This window comes from Kogia breviceps, chromosome 2, assembly GCF_026419965.1.
Source record: "Kogia breviceps isolate mKogBre1 chromosome 2, mKogBre1 haplotype 1, whole genome shotgun sequence".
Lineage (NCBI taxonomy): Eukaryota > Metazoa > Chordata > Mammalia > Artiodactyla > Physeteridae > Kogia > Kogia breviceps.
Genome location: NC_081311.1, coordinates 100,824,020 through 100,840,865, shown reverse-complemented (window position 1 = coordinate 100,840,865; position 16,846 = coordinate 100,824,020). Strand labels below are relative to the sequence as shown.

The window sequence follows — 16,846 nt, the reverse complement described above, 5'->3', positions numbered from 1 at the left end:
CATGGCCTCTATTTACCTACATTTTGTACAACCCAAGCTTTCCTACTCCCTCCATGTATTTTTCATATTGTACGTTATAATTCTTTTTAAAGAGCGCTCAAAATTGGCACACCTTGAGAAGGGGTTCCTGCATGGAGTCATTCCTAATTATGCAGCCACTTTTTTGTAATCACCTAGGAATCTGTTCCTCAGCCCAGCTCTTTTTCGAGGTAGCCATTTCAGATTGAAAATTTGCTCTGTTTGTAGTGCTCCTGTACGTTAATAGTATAATGAAATAAGCATCACTTCAAGGTTGATTTTCAAGTATTCCCATAGAATTACACCGTTTCCCCATAGCAGAGAGAGAAATGCTGTCTGAGCCTGCTCTGGGGACACCGGAACCATCCACTTCTGTATCTTTTTCTTTTCTCTTTCTACTAAATATTTAGCATGTGAGAATTCACAGGCTTTGACTATGTCTGTTTTTGCCCAGATCCAAACACAATTTCCTCATTGTACCTTTGACATCCATCGTAGCAATGTTGCAGGGAGGGATGGAACTGCCTATGTTAGGGCCTTAGACAGTAGCAATTGAGATGGTTTGGCATATGTGGATGGCAAAATGAAAAAAACATACAGGACAACTTGTCCTTTCTTACAAGAGCACAGAAGGCCACCAGACAGGAATTCAAATCCCGTTCTCCATCACTTGCTCAGCCACCTTGGACAAGTGACCCTGTCACTCTGAGCCTTGTTTTCCTTCTGTCTAAAGTGGGGATGTGTAACTTACAGGTCTGTGAAAAAGGGCTTATAAATAAAATACTTTGTGTCTTTTACATGGTGGATGCTTAATAAATGGTAGCTATTGTTATCATCTCTAAGGCCCTGTTCCTACTTCTTCCTGGATGGAATTTTTGCCTGAAAGAGGAAAAGGAAATGAGAAATGTGGTTAGTGGCTTTAACACCTCCACCCTTGAAGTTTTTGCATCTATGCCTTCCTATTCCCTCTCACCTCGGACCTCAGGAGCCACTTGAGCAACTAAATATATTCATGTTTACAGAGTTTACCTGCAGTAATTATCGAATATGACTGCAGTGTTTTATGAAGTCCCAGAGACTACCAGTAACAGCCTATAAATATCCCTGTTTACATTGGTTTTACTAGAACCTCCTGGAGGGAGAGGTTACTCAGGTGCAGACCTGTTACTATGATGTTTAAGCCCTTGGGCCTTGAAGAATCTACACTCTCACACCTGGGATCTCTTTCAAATAGCATAAGACTTGTAAAGGGACAAAATACACACGTGACAATGCATCTGACAAGTTTAATGTGTACTTAAATTTTATGGCAGTTTAAGGGATTGCATGCTTTTTAAAATTTATTTTTGCATAGAACTGTCATTTCTGGCTGAAATTCAGTCCCTATCCATACTTATAAACAGGACTATTTAGTAAGAAAAGAAAGGAGTTCGAAACTTTAAGAAAAATAAGGCACTTTACCTGAATAAATTTTAGATGGATCCATTTAAAATGAAATTAAGTGGCACTTAACTGATTTGCAAATTGGGACCTATTTATCTCAGTAAAATGATTAAAGTCTTGATTTATCCCCAAAATTGGCTTTATTATTACATTAAATTATACTAGAAGATTGTTAAAGACTTGTAGGTTCCCTCTATCCCTTTAAATTGTACTTTATACTGACAATAATTGAATATTGGATAGAATAACTTGATTTTGCAAAGAAATGTTTCTAATATTTTCCTCTTTTTATTGCAGAAATTGAAACAAGTTGAAGAAACAAGAGAAGATCCTGAGAATAGATTATGTAAAATTTCCCTGGAGTCATTCAGTAAATACAACGGCAATACTGTGATCTTGTTAGAAAAAGAGACGAACTCTCTGAACAAGGTTGAAGGACGAAAGGAAGAAAAAGAAAAAAATGAAGAGGCCTCTTTGAGTAACTCTGATAGGCCTGGGGTAGACAATTTGGAATCTTTGAGTGATTCTTTATATGATAGCTTCTCTTCCTGTGCAAGTCAGGGTTCAAATGATGTGTAAAGGACTTTTTTTCCCCTTAGTGAGCTGGAAATGGAGCACTTAAGAAACAGGGCTGGGAAGTGGGGCAGGTAGAGATGGCAACAAATAAACTATTGCAGTACCAGGGCCGACACTGTCAGATTCACAGCCAGCAGCCCACTGGAGCTTACTTCCCTGACAAGGCAATAAAGATAAACTCTACTTGCTGTGTTCCATGAGGATTAAAAGTAAACACACCCAGGATACAGAAGTCTTAATTTTGCACTTTTCTTTTGAAAAAGAAGTTGTACAGAAGTTGTAAATTTTTGGGGGGAAAAGAAATTATATTTGTAGCAAAAAAAAATTTAAAAGACAGCAATAAATTGAATCAGTGCCATGCTCTTGAAACAATGCCCTAAGTCTTAGAAGTTGATAATATATTTTTGAAAAATTCCAACTCCAGTTTTTGTTCAGGTCACTGTCCTAGCCCTCAGATTGTTTGTGGGTACACCCTGTAAACAGAAAACAGGGCCTGCCGAAAAACCAGAGGGCTCTCTCTCATCTCCATCTCATAATCTCAATATGATAGAAACTTTAATCCCAGTGCAATTTCCAAATTGTTGCCAGAGAGATTCAGGTTCTAGTAATAAGTATAATTCTGCTTCTACTGAAAACTGTAAAGGAAGGTACTCAAGTGTGACACTGATCAGAAGCTATATGTATCAGAAATGATGTAATTCTACTTTCCCTTCAATCATTTCCTTACATCCTCTTCTACTTAGTGGTTCTCTGCAATTCTCAACATTATTTGTTGATTTTTATCTTCTGGCTCTTTTGATTAAAACCTGGTCAATCTGTAAATCAAAGTAAATTCCTGTTTGCAATGTTCACTTTGTAAAAAATAAAATGGTTGGTGCTATGAAAAATTCTTACTTTTTAATATCCTTTTTTCCTACAAAGTCTGTTTATATGTAAGGATAAATTCTATTTTAAAGGTTACCGTGTATTTTTTCTAGATGCGAACTATTTATAATTGCTTTTGTACAGGAGCTTGTAAACTAGGCATAACAAATATTTTTAGGATCTATATGGATACTTTAGTACACACTTGTTTCTTTAAAGAGTATTGTATGATCAGTGTTATTTGGTTAATTTGTGCAATTTGTTATATTTGAATTTTGTCTTAAATGAAAATTATGTGTCATTGTCTTTCAGACTTTTTAAGATTCTTTTGTTTCATTTCTGAATAAACGTCATATCACAATCGCACCCTCTGAAAGCTTAGAAGAACTTGTTCAAGGACCCTTCGGCGCAATTCGTTATTTGAATCTCACACGCGCTCCAACGACGCATTCCCCGAAGGAATAAACAGACTAATAAGCAAACTGGCCCTATGCTTCCAGAAACAGTAATTCAGCCAATTGTAAGATTCGAGTCTGCTGACTAGCGAGTAATGCTCAAAGCATTTTCGTCTCCCTGAGGGGGTTAACCAACTAGAAATGAGAGGAAGAGTGGGGCAAAGGGAGAGCAGGAGCCGGAGGCAGACAGGGAACGATCTCTGCAGAGGAATGACCAGAAAGTCACTGAAGCCCCTTTCCAGACCTGCTCTGCTGGCAGGATAGGGAAATAAATGATCAGCATCCCGGCCTAAGAGAGCCTCCTCCTCCTAAGAGAGGAGGCCCGAGTAGAAGGAGGTGAAGAGGGGCGAAGGTTATGAAGCCCTTTCCACCGAAATGGATGCTGCCTAGGGATTTGGGGAACAGGTGTGGGAACGTGCGGGCCAGCGGGCTCCCGTACCACCTGCTGCAGGGCCCGGCGGCCAGGAAGGCAAACGTAGCAAGGTGGCGTTCCGGGACTACTCCAGGTGGGTCGCTTGTACAGGAGAGGGGGGATGGGGTGGGGCGAGGTGGCGAGCCTGGGCTGGGAAGGCGCGGTACACGAGAGGACGCCGTGAATAGAGCCGGAGGAAGCTGCCCGGCCTTTTGGACGAAGGGGATGGAGGAGAGCAACTCTCGTCTTCACCCCAATTTGCTTTCCAGTGGGAGCTCATCACGGTTGTCCCCGGAGCGGCCCTCTCCTAGGCTAGGCCACCGCACCCTCCAGCGGTGCGCGCGGCAGACGAACCGAGGGCCGAGCGCGCGGAGCTGGGCAGGGTCCCCGCCCACCCCGCCGCAGCTGAAGCCGAGCCCCGTAACGACCCAGGGGCTTCTCGGAGGAAGAGAAGGCGCAGCTGCACCGGATACCCTAGGGAGCCTGCGAGTGTGCAACTTTGCCAGACGCACGGCAGCGCGGCGCCGCACACCCCGCCGGGCGGCCCGGACCCTGCCGCGGGCGACCCACCCGCCCCCGGGCGCGCAGAGGAGGGGGGCAAGCAGTCTTCCACCCCACCTCCTACGTCCTGCCGACCGCCGCGGCACCTGCTGCGCCCTCCTCCCCTCTCTTTCCCCAGTCTCCAGCCTCCCGCCCTCGGAAAACTACACTCTCCCTGTCCCCCTCGAGGCGTCCCCGTCCGGGGGCCGTGCGGAGGCGGGAGCGCAGGGCGATCGGAAGGGGGTGGAGACGTGAAAAGACGGTCCCAGCCTTCCCCGCTCGCCACCTCCACCCCAACTCGGCAGCCGTCACGTGGTGCCTGGAGTGGGAGGTGGGGAGAAGAGGCGAGACTTTTTCGGGCGCTCCGGATCGCCAGCAGTTCCTTCAGCCTCCGCCGCCAACTCCGGAGACGCCTGGCACTGCCCGGGAGCGCGAGCCCGAGGAGCGGCGACCCGCAGCCGGGGGCCCCGGCGCGGGCGATGCGGGCGCCGCGGGCGGCACCTGCGGCTCCTCTTGGCGGCGGCAGCGCGGGCCCCAGCAGTCTCGGCAGCCACAGCCGCTGCGGCCCGGACAGCCTCCGCCGCGCTCGCCGCTTCTGATGCGCCTGCCCGCTCCCGGCCCCGCGGCTCCGGGACGATGTGGGTCCTCGGCATCGCGGCAACTTTCTGCGGACTGTTCTTGCTTCAAGGTAAGGAGACGAGGCGGCCAGCCGTGCGGCCGGGATCGCACACCCCGTGCACCCGCCGGCCTCTCTGCCTCCGCTGGGCGCTCACGTCCGCGCCCGTGCCGCGCAGGGGTCGCCCGGCGGCGGCGAGTGGTGCCCAGGGGCGCTAGACGGGAAAGTCCCCAAATCCTGCGCTGCAGGAGGAGCGGCGGATTGGGGGGGACTCGAGCTGAGCGGTCGAAAGAAGCAGCTGGGCTGGGGAGGAGGGAGGGTCCGAGCAGTGCAGGGTCTCGACGAGGGAGCGGGGGCGACAGTCCGCGAACCCGCCAAGTTGTCAGGCGTCTCTAGCAACCCGTGGTGGTGGCACCGCCGACAGGTGAGCGGCACGCTGGTCGGCCTGTGGCCCGGGCCAGCCGGGGCTGCGTTGCTGCGCCCCGAGCGCAACCGCTGTGGGTCTGGGAGGGGAGGGGAGCCGGGGGCAGTTAGGTCCGGACGCGAGCTCGTAGACCCGAGCGGAGCAGTCGGGCTGGGGCGGGGAGAGGTGCAGAAACGTGTGGCTCCTTCCCTCCAGTACAGGAGCGGCTCCCAGTCCAGCTCTGCAGAGCTGGGCCCCGGGCCGGGAGCCCTAGCCCAACGGAGCCCTGAAAGCCGGGAAGAAGGGACTGTGGCGTCGCGGCCGGGGATGCGCGCGCGCGCACACACACACACGCACGCACGCCCCTTGCCACACGCCGCGGCCACCCCTGCTGCTGCGGGAACCGTCCCGAGGAAAGGCGGGGGACTCGGGGCGCGGCAGCACTGAGCGCCCGGCCCTTCGTCCGCCGGGGGAGCCTCGGAGCCACAGCACAGGGATGCCGCCTGCGACGATCAAAGAAAACTGAAAAGGCGTCTGCGAAGGCAATCGCGAACTGTGCCGACACAGTAATTAACTCATTTGTAGCCAATTAACAATTAGGCAAAGCCTTCGGCGTAGGCTGGAGCCGACGCGCGTCAGGTCCTCCGCTCGCGGGCGCCATAGCCCTCCTTTCAACTTCCGTGGGGGAAGAGCCAGGTGTGGTGTCGGATGGGCTCTTTGTTTCTGGAGAGTGGGTCCAGGGGTCGCGGGCCAAATCCCACTTTATATCCTGCGGGACCTTCGGTGGCCGCGCCGCCCTCTACCGGCTCCGCCTTCCGGGGAGACCCAGGAGGGAGGGCGCCGCCGCTGGCTGGGGCGAGGGGCAGGATGCTGGTTTCTGGGGTCGTCTCGGGGCGGCCCGGTCTGAATCCTACTGCGTCTGTCCCGCAGGCTTTGCGTTGCAAATCCAGTGCTACCAGTGTGAAGAATTCCAACTGAATAATGACTGCTCCTCCCCCGAGTTCATCGTGAATTGCACGGTGAACGTTCAAGACATGTGTCAGAAAGAAGTGATGGAGCAAAGTGCAGGTAAGAGCCCGGCAGCCCTCCTCCTCCTCGCCTCTCCGGCCTGGGCTGAGGTGGGAGTGAGGGGGCCATTGCATTACAGAAAAAGGGGTTGACTTTGATATAATGCACCCACTGGTTACCACAGATGTACTTTTACAGAGCTGGGAAAATGAAAAGTTCCAAGTTACTTTAGTCTCATTAGAGTTAATTACCAGGGCTTCTCCCCAGGGGACCGGCGAGGGGAAGTGCATTTCAGTGAGTGTCTCTCCTCTTTTTATGGACTCCCCTCACCTCCCTCTGCTAAAAGCTGATCGGGAGACTGGAAAATGTATGGATAACCAGCTCTGCTTGGGCAACTAGACAGTAGCCTGTGAGCAGTGTCAGCCTGACATATGAAGCTAGTTGAGGTGCCCAGAGGTCAGCACTTGAAAAATGTGTTTTGTCAAAGAGCCACGCCATATTTCCTTGAAGAACACTACAGGATCTTTATTTAATTTTAGAACGAATGCATCAAATTCCAGGCACAAATTGCCAAAGATCTTTCAAGGCAATGTAGTTCCCCACCCCACAAGCTTAGCTGCTAGCGGGCTGACAGAGGGCCTGGGCATGAGGTGAAAAAAGAAAGGGGTCTTGTGAGAGAAGACCTCACTCATTTCCTGCAGTCTTCTCACGGAGCTGGGGCTCCCCAGCCCCTCCCAGTAGGTCTCATGAGAAATCAAAGTCCCCCTAAAAGTGCAACGGAACTTTGGGGAAATGAGTGAACTGGAGTTTCAATGCCAAGGTCAGATCCATGAACATAGACTTTGCCATCATAAGGATGTTGAAAAGATGGGTGAATGATATTCAGTGCACCCAAGCGCTGCTTCTCTTGAGTTTGCTGAACTGCCCTGCACTGCCCACGGAGCCTGGTGAAGGGTCCAACTTGTTAAGCGATTCCCTTACCCCGCTGGCAAATGAATGCAAGGGCTCTAGTTTTAAATTGAGTACCTTGGGAAAGTGGTTTCTTCCCAGAGAAGGGCCTGGAAGTGCCTTGTGGCTTACCACATAGTAACCTGGGGAGCAGAGAGGTGGTCGCTGTGCTGTGCTGTGGCGTGTGTGCAGGCAACTTTAAAGGCTCTTCTTTATAGGTCATTAACAGTCTAGGTGTGGAGTCTTTCCACCAGAATCACTCTTCTGGGGAGTCTGAAAGATAATCGCTCGCAAGAATAACGTCTCAAAAAAAGCAGCATGCATTGTTTTGTCATATGGGATTCGGACTGTTAAAAAGGCAAAACAAAACTTAGTGATGATTCTGTAGCTAAGATTGACACGCGTGATTCTGACAGGTTGTTCCTTTTCTGCTTGTTTCATTCCTGAGAATTTTATCTGAGCAAAAATGGACGGCCCTTCTACCTGAGGAACTCCTGTGATTTTCATCAGAATCACTTTGGGGCTTCCCTGGTGGCACAGTGGTTGAGAATCCGCCTGCCGATGCAGGGGACACGGGTTCGTGCCCCGGTCCGGGAAGATCCCACATGCCGCAGAGCGGCTGGGCCCGTGAGCCATGGCCGCTGAGCCTGCGCGACCGGAGCCTGTGCTCCGCAATGGGAGAGGCCACAACGGTGAGAGGCCCGCGTACCACCAAAAAAAAAAAAAAAAACCACAGAATCACTTTGAACACTTTACTGTGTCTCTCAAATATCTGTAGCTTTCTTCCGGGCAGTAGTTTAGAGCCAGACAAAAATGGGGGTGTGGAACTTTCTCGTCATCCTCCAAACCACTGCTTACCTGGGTTATCATATGTGATAACCCGGGATATGGTTGCCATGAGAAGAGGACAAGCTATGAACCAAATTACAAGCCAGAGGAGGTGTCTTTCTGAGAGACATTTCTTGCTCTCTAAAAGTGTATCTGAGGTGAACATTACAAACTCCATTTTCAAAGTGTGGTTTTTCATCTAGCTTCCCCCTCTCCTCCACCACACAGTGTTTAAAAAAAAAAAGGCAGCGCTGGCATGATAACGCCTAGCTTCTCCCTGCAAAGCTGTAGTGCAGAGTCCATCAGTGCCTGACCTGAAGTTGTTATTAGCTCAGTCAAGGTGGACATCTTGTCGCCAAACCAGGTTTCTCCCACCACATGTCATAGGCTAGAGGGTGACAGACACCGGAGAAATTAGGCAAGCTCAATTGTGAAGTTTGAGAAAGAGAAACAGTTGATGGGCTCAAAGGAAAAACCAGTTATTAGGGAAAGGGTGCAAGCTCTGCACATGTGGAAACCAGGCATTCTTAGCCTGAATTCAATAGAAATCAGCCAAATGCACGTTTCTGTGTTTAAAGTGCAATGTTTGTGGAGGGATGGGGGCAGTGGGCTGAAATTTCCAAGGCGCTTCCATTTTCATCATGTGATGGCTAGAGACCCATCAATTTAAGTGGCTATTACCCCTCTCCTTGTTGGCAGGGATGGAGGGTCAACCTAAAAACTCTGATTGTTAAGTGACCACAGCTGTAGTATCCTCATCATAGTAGCAACAGCTAACTCCTGTTGTGTGCCCTGTGTACCAGGCTCTGTCCCTGTGCTTTACGTGGGGGAAATTACCTGAAATCTGAGCATGCCCTTTTGGCCCTTATTTCCCCAGGCCACGACCCACTGTGTTTAATTACACTGCAGGGTCAACTTCTCCCCTCTAGAGCAAGAAAGTCCCACCTGTTCAATGATGCTATTAGGAATTGAAGTCAGAATCGTTTGTGCTTGATCAGTAACATATACTGTTCCAAGAATTTTAGTGCTTTGGAATCAAAAGGGCTTTTGTTGCTGTTATTGTTGTTGTTTTAATTTTTAAACAATCATATACACTTTTCTACAAGAAAAATTACAAAAGGGAGGTTAGCAACCTTCTTTCTACTCTATCTCGTAACCATCTCCTGAATTTCTCCTTTAACAGAGAAAGTTCACCACCTTTTGCAGCTCATATACAAAAACTAACCTACCTTTGCATAAAGATTATAAGTAAATATAACAGAAGAATCATACTTACAGGGATAAACCATAGTGGGTAGTTGATTTATAGTTAGGGGTGCACATTGGAATCTGGGACTTTTGTTCAAATCCACATGTCTGGGCCCCTCCTTGAAGAGGCCAGTTCTGGAAGTCTGTGGTGTAACTGGCCGTGGGTCAGCCCCCGCAGGTGACCAAGGGGTGCCCTAAATTGAGAACGGCTGGTCTGGACCAACCTTTTTGTGTTATAGAGGAGGAAAATGAGGGCCAGAGAAATTAGATGTCTGGTCCACATCTGTCAGCCAATGGTTACTGCGAGGCACCTGCTTCCTGGGCCAGCACCTTACACAGTAAAGTATGCTGCCAGGGTTGCCTGCAAAGATAATTCAGGTAAAATGCTAAAGACTTAGACCATTCTCACGCCCGCCAGTCTCACCTAATAGGCTTAGTGAACTGGGTTGAGCGCAGGAGCCACAAAGTGGATTTTGTAAGAACAGGAGAACCAACTGGCAGGATTTGTGAAGTCTGAGTGCTATGAGGACTGCCATTTTTCACAGGTGTAGAAAAACCAGGGTTTTAAATGGACTAAGATTTTAACGAACCAAGCGAGTTTGACATTAAGCAGGAATGAAAGGCATTCTCTTTCCAAAAACAGACCAGCAGTGCAATATGCCCAGGCCTTCAGACAGTCCTTTTCTGGATTAAGTCTGCAAACTCAGCTCTTAGGAATTTTCAGGCAGATACATTTGATTTTCAGTTGGGAAGTACATTTAAAATTAACCTTTACCTATTCCCCAGAGCGGCATTCCTATTAGATGCTGAGATGATTTTCTGCTCTTTTTCCTCTTGGTCATTTATGGAGAAATAAGGCGTGGGTTGTGGGGAAGAGAAGGCATCTTTCATTGTCCTTACTAATTGATATTTAAATGTTTGCATAATGAATGACTTGTTCTCTCCGGCTCTGCACTTAATGAGTTAGTGTCTGTGAACCAGCACCCTTGATAATGACATTTCTCTTGCTTTCGCCTATCACTGCCCTCCGCAAAATATTTCAAATACCAATTTTCACTTCAGAATAGAAGCCCCCTGCCCGTGAATTTTAAAACCAGGGTATATAGAACGTGAATCTGCGTTTGTTTGACAGTGCAATCTTGTAATTAGAGTTTTTCCTCTTGACTAGCTACAGTGAAAGGGGCGTAATTTAATTTTTATAGACCAGCCAATTTCTGCCCTTAGTAAAATATAGCTCTGTCACTGAGCAAAATGTTACAGGTTCTCCTAAACCTTATTTAAAAGTTAAATGCAGTATATTGAGAGAAAGTTCGTGGTCTGAATCAGTAAGCTAATCGATCTCTTCACCCATCCTTTGCAACAGGCATTAATCTATTTGTCTGTTTTGCAGTACACGAGTTCACTGATTTATATGCCATGTTGCATCTACATTATGGCTGTATAAGTAATGGCTGTTTTCCTTTTGGGTTAGTTAGTTGCTCATTAAGTTGGACAGGGATGGCTTGATGCCTTGGATAGGTTAATTTTATGCCTTATTTTCTCATGAGCTATCGAAAGATAAGGGGATAGCAAGAAAAGACCTGGGGTCTCTAATCAGTCACCCACTCTTAGCAGAAAGCAGTGGAAAGCTAACCACGGCCTATGTTCTCTTAAGGCTGTGCTCTGCTTAGTTTCACCAAGATTTACAATAACAGGCTGTAGTTTGTCTTTGGGGTGGTCCTGGCAGGAAGAAGGGCCAAATTTGCTTATCAGTATTATATCAGAGTCCCTTTATACCCGGATTCTTTAAAGCGCACACATATGCACACACATGGCATATATATGTATGAGCGTATATTTTAAAATTTTGCCTATATCAATTTGACACACACAAACATAATTCTTGTGAGAAAAGAAGTGAAAATATTGCATCCTCCTTTTTTGTAGCTGTTCAGATCGTACAAAGACCTTTTCTAACTTCTTTTCCCCATTACATCTTTGTTCAGAGTACCAGTGATGTTTGTTAATCTTCTAGTGCTGTTTATATGCTCCATATCTTTTTCTCTTACCTCTTCTCTCCTGTCATCTCCCTTTTGAACATCCTATCTGTATCCCTTACTTTCTCATTCTCAAATCCATTTTGCATCACTGAGATGGGCTATGGACTCCACTCTAAGAGTAAAGTAAAGAACAAAAATGAAAAAAAAAATCACCATATTTTAACTTTGCCAAGGAGACTGCAACAGATTAAAAAACTTTAAAATAAAAAAGATTCAGGTGTTGGGCTTCCCTGGTGGCGCAGTGGTTGAGAGTCCGCCTGCTTATGCAGGGGACACGGGTTCGTGCCCCGGTCCGGGAAGATCCCACGTGCCGCGGAGCGGCTGGGCCCGTGAGCCATGGCCGCTGAGCCTGCGCGTCCGGAGCCTGTGCTCCACAACGGGAGAGGCCACAGCAGTGAGAGGCCCGCGTACCACAAAAAAAAAAAAAAAAAAAGGCAGAAAAAAAGATTCAGGTGTCAAGAAAGATATTCTCCTATATTAACACCAGCCCTGCTTAAAAAGGTTTCCATGCCAACCTCAATAATGTTATGAATTACATGGGGAAAGATTCTGTGCAATGAATGTCAATATCACTACCTCCTTTCCAGTGGGACCCTGAAAGAAACCCTTTCTCTCCAGAGCAAGACATTTTGCCAATCCGACTGTTCACTTAGTTCAAGATGCATCCATCTTTTTCATGTGGCAGGCATAGCCGGCTTCTGAGGAGGTCTTCAGAGGGTGAATATCAAATGTCATTAGTCCCTCGGACTCTCCAGTATGTAAAGTATTTGTTTATGTTAACTTTCCAGCAGAACAAGCAGCCAGGGCTGACCTCCCATCTCCAGAGATGAAATGTTTGAAGATTGATCCAGCTTCTCCCATAACACTAATTCCTCCCACTGCGATTTCATGAAAGCTTCCATCATTGATGCTTTTCCTAATGAGTTTAAACAGAGAGACTTCAAAGCTGGGTTTTTTCTCCCAAGTGAAAAATGAAACGAACTATGAAAACAAAACATACCGTTTCCTTCTGAACTTTGAAAAGGAAATCTGCTTCCCTTACATATTCCTGAAATAAAAAGATCTGAATATACAGCCTGCTTTCTGTCTCTCCCTCTCCCCTTCCCGCCTTCTTTCCTTCTTGCCTGCCTTCCTCTCTCCCTCCCTTTCTTTCTTTTTTTCTCTGATTGACTGACTTAGGTTCTCATGTCCAAACCTGGGAAAGGTTTATTGTCGCACACTGCAGTAGTAGCCCACACCCTAATAACCCCTGTTGTCAGCAGTTGAATGGAAAGGGTATCCATCACCATTAGGGAGCCAACAGCCATGCTCCAGGTTTCCCAGGCTTGGTAACTTTGAAGAGGTTACTTAACATCCCAGGGGCTTAGCTTCCTCCCCTGTAATATGTAGAAACAGGCCACCTGTTTCTTCTTATGAGCTACAGCAAGGCAGTGAGGAATGCTGTCAGTATAAGGAACCAGTACTAAAGATGGAAACCTGCAGGAATGCTCTCCAGGAGGTGCTTCCTTCACTCTCCATAGCTGCCTCTGAAGGCTGGCCCAGACACCTGAGCCTAAGTTACTTTACATATTACTTCCTCATTTCTCAGACTAAAGGAGTCCTTGCATGTAACCTTTCATTCCTTAGAATAGGGTCCTTATACTTAGCCTGGAAGGTTCACAGTGAGATAATATATTCACTTGATAGTTGGTGAAACTGAGACGCAGAGATTTAGCAATTTGCTCAGGACCCTGCATCCAGTGGGACTGGAATTCAAGTCCTTTTTCTTCCCCAGGATTTTTTCGATCACTCTTATACCATTTCTTTTCTGTATTTTAATTACAACTTTTTTGAGATATAATTTATATACCATACAATGCATCCTTTTAGAGTGTATAATTGATTTGTTTTTAGTATATTCACAGAGTTGTGAATATAATCGAATTCCAGTTATATATCTTATTCCAGAACATTTTCATCACCCCAGAAAGAAACCCTGTAACCGTTAGCTATCACTAATCTGGGAACCGCTAATCTACTTTCAGTCTCTATGGATTTGCCTATTCTGGACATTTCCTGTAAATGGAATCACAGAAAATGTGACTTTTCGTGACTTCTGTTGCTTAGGATAATGTTTTCAAGGTGCACCCATTTCACAACCCATTTTGAAGGGCACCTTTCCTCTTGCTTGTGCAGGGGTCTGAAGAGAAAACTCAGGCTTGGCAAGTCCCTCAATTAGTGTGGGGTGGGATGAGATGGGGTAGGAGAGGGCATGGCTGTGAACCTGGAACTCCAGGGGCTAATTAGCCAGTTTGCTGAATTGAACTAAAAACCTGTACCAAGAGCAAGCTGTCCGAGGGAGCCGTGGGGCAAAGGACCCAGCACTGGGCTTCCCATCCATCGCCCCCCTATCCATTGCCATCTATTAATCTGCTTTTCCCTGAGGGGACCTTGAATTAGTTTGTTAGCCACAAGAATCCTCAGGCATCTTGGGTGGGCTATTCCTGATGCCAGAAGCTCTTACCAGTGATCCCAGCTGCCCGTCCCAACATCTGGCCTCACCCATAGACCACAGCCCTCAAGCATCCTGCACCTCTTAGGCTAGAAGAGATCTTCATTTATAATTTCACAGATGAGAAGACTGTAGTTTTCTTTCCTGAGGGCTTAAACATCTTGATGAGTCCATTTCCCTTTCTTCCCTTGAGAAGGCTTGAGGGTTGAGCAGGTTGAGAAGTATTCTGGGGAGAGATTTTAGTTAAGGAGATGGGATTCTGGTGTGATTTGATCATCTACGAGGAATACTCAGTAAACATGTGCAAATCTAGCCTTTTTCTCCCAAACCAAGTCACTGATTAGTGTCTTGATGTAGGCACAGCTGTTCACTCCTTCAGAAGGTATAAGTTTCTTTTCTTTTCTTTCTCTCTCAAAGACTAAGCTGAATTCTTCTTTGCCTTGTGGTGCAAGTGATTGTATTTTGGGGGAAGAGAATTGCTGGTAGAGGACAATGTTTCCTCCCCTGGGCATTCCACAAAAGGCCATATCTATAAAGTAGGCACTTCGATCAAACCTGTGATGAATCATCCTGTGAATAAACAAAAGAGTTATGATATATGTCACTAATTCCTTCTATCCATGGTAAACTTTGGGCTGTGGCTCCATTGTGATTCAGGAACTGTTTTCACAAGCCAAAACTCTACCACATGTTCCCTTATTAGTAAATTACTTCCAACCTTGAGTGCCTTCAACAGGCCAAAGCAAAGCAGCAGATGAATTGAATTAAGTGCTTTCGATAAGGTGAAACCATAAAAAGTTTGTAATAAATTGCTTTTTTTCAACAATGCATTTAAATAGAATAAAGCAGGGATAGTTCACAAGGCTGATTCCCAGCTTTCTGACTTTGCAATAAACCAGGAGAGGGATCCAGATGCAAAAGTGATTGAAGTGTTGCCTGCATTATTCTAAGGAAGCTGTGATACTTGGTCCAGGGCATTGCATTTCTCACTGGACATGGACAATAGCTTTTGATGTTTTTCTATTTCTTGGACTTGTCGGTGAGAGCAGAGGATTGGTGGAGACAGCGCCAGGAGCGGGTGATCCCCGGAGAGGCTCTTGGCCCTCCTCCCGCTGTGGTCCAGCGTGCTGTACTCGCTGTGAATATGAATGTGCACAGCAACTTCGGATGCCCTGCACTGAGGCTGCTTCAAAGAGCACCCAAAGTGATGCTGGGAGATGCGTTTTGTGCACTGTTTCCTTGCTTATGCAAAATCCGGTAAACCACTCAGGTCTCTGGTAACTTCAGAGATAACGGGAGGCTGGGCGGGTTGATGAGTTTCCCACCCAGTGAGGACGTCCAAATGGGTCTCGGCTCCAAAGCCAGCCGCGAGATAATCTTTCTCTTTCGAGAATTTCCCTGGCTTCAGAGAGAAAGGCCGCGAGTGGGTGGGACCACACCTGGAGAGGGAAGAGTTCGCTGACTTTCTTTAAAGAGGCCAAACATCATTCTACTCAACCTGTCACTGGCTGTTGGAAGGGAAAAAAAGAAGAAAGCAGGTCAGAAGCAGTTCTACATAAGAGTGGGTTAAGATCCAGAGAGGCTAAACCATCCGTGTAAAACCTGGGTCCGCGTGTAAAAGCCCACCGGGGGTCCTGCTTACCTGTGCTTCCGGAATTGACCTTCCCTGGTGTCAGTGATGACAGAGGGATGCTCTGACAAGTTTATTTGTGTTCAGTGTTCTCCAGCCAGCAGTGTGCCTGGCGCAGGATCCTTTAGTATTTTAGAGCATCTTTTCCTAATCGAATTGAATCGTAGCTTCATTCACTAGTGTCCATTCCCAGTGTTCACTTCTGTGGCCAGGGCTCCTGAAAGCACACCGTGCCTACTTCCCTCTTCCTTTGTCTCTCTCGGTCTCGCTGTTTCTCTGTTTCTCTCCCTCCTTCCCTCTCTCTCTTTCATGCACACATACGTACACTCACTCACTGCTATGCAGACATCCCATAAATATTTGCTGAATGAGTATGCTTGAAAAATCAAGTTTCAAGCTAAAATAAATAGGTTTATCTGTTGGTATTTTTAAAATATTATATCAGAAATGAGGGCGCTTAAATCTCTATTATAAGAGGAAACAAAGAACAAAGATAAGTTGAATGTACTTTTTGCTTTTTCGTTAAACTGGAAAGAGTCTACTAATGCCTGTTAATGTCATTTAAGGAACAACTCTGAAGTGTTATCCACCCCAGTTTCTCTAGTAGGTCAGCTTTTAAGGATGTGCTTTGAACAGGAGTGTTTTCTGGAAACACACGCACCCCCTACTTCTGCAATATTCCACTAACTTGGTAGTCAAGCTGAGAACAGGTCACCACCCAGCCACTTCGATCAGCTGGAGGTTTAAGTATTTGGAACTCTGTTATATTGAGATCTGCCTTTGTCATGAACTCCCTTAGGAAGAAAACCAATCCCTCCGTGTTGTCATATTCTCCCAACAAATCTCTATCCCCTCTCCCCAGGCCTCTCCCACACAGGAGATGCAAGTTTAAAATACAAATGGATAGGTCCCACAAGACAGAGGCAATCCAGACTTTCAGCTGGGGGAGGTACTTCTAGACCATTTAGTTTTGGAAAATTAAACCACAGAGAGAAGCAGAAAAAAACTATGTTTTATGTTTTTGTTCTCCCATGGTTTGTCTTGCACTTAACACTTTCACTAGGCTCTAAGAATCCAACTAATTGCTTGTATTCTTGCCCTGTTTATTGAATATCATAAGTATCATTGTCATAAAACCTGGATGTCATTCTTATGTTGAAGCTCGAAGAAGTTCTGGCTGCAGTAGCTTCAGGCATCAAGAAGCATTTAGGTCTATTCCCCTCATTGGTTTATGGGACATAGTTTCAAAAGAGAACCAGCTATTGCTGCTGCCAGATTACTTTACGTTCTTACCTCCACTCTGGACCTCACTTTCTGTATCACTTAA

General features: G+C 46.7%; 3 protein-coding genes across 7 annotated transcripts in view; all 3 read left to right on the top strand.

Moving 5' to 3' along the window:
- NCKAP5 (NCK associated protein 5) overlaps positions 1–3,266 on the top strand; it is a 1,012,185-nt gene extending 1,008,919 nt beyond the window's left edge. For 4 of the 5 annotated variants that reach the window (XM_059055602.2, XM_059055601.2, XM_059055604.2 and 1 more), the window contains one exon: positions 1,759–3,265. In XM_059055602.2, the coding sequence (XP_058911585.1) occupies positions 1,759–2,040 (282 nt within the window). In that variant the 3' untranslated portion in view covers positions 2,041–3,265. Of the gene's footprint in view, positions 1–1,758 lie in introns of all 5 variants that reach the window. The other variant, XM_067025888.1, reaches the window with a different exon arrangement.
- LOC136793369 (uncharacterized) lies at positions 2,115–4,647 on the top strand. The gene is made up of 3 exons (XM_067023100.1): positions 2,115–2,201; positions 3,747–3,862; positions 4,038–4,647. Exons 1-3 carry the CDS (start codon positions 2,115–2,117, stop codon positions 4,561–4,563), a joined length of 729 nt encoding a protein of 242 aa, XP_066879201.1. The 3' UTR covers positions 4,564–4,647.
- The window catches only part of LYPD1 (LY6/PLAUR domain containing 1), a 66,753-nt gene continuing 54,489 nt past the window's right edge, over positions 4,583–16,846 (top strand). The window contains exons 1-2 of the mRNA XM_067025894.1: positions 4,583–4,996; positions 6,258–6,395. Coding sequence (XP_066881995.1) covers positions 4,945–4,996; positions 6,258–6,395 — 190 coding nt within the window. The 5' untranslated portion in view covers positions 4,583–4,944. The remainder of the gene's footprint in view (positions 4,997–6,257; positions 6,396–16,846) is intronic.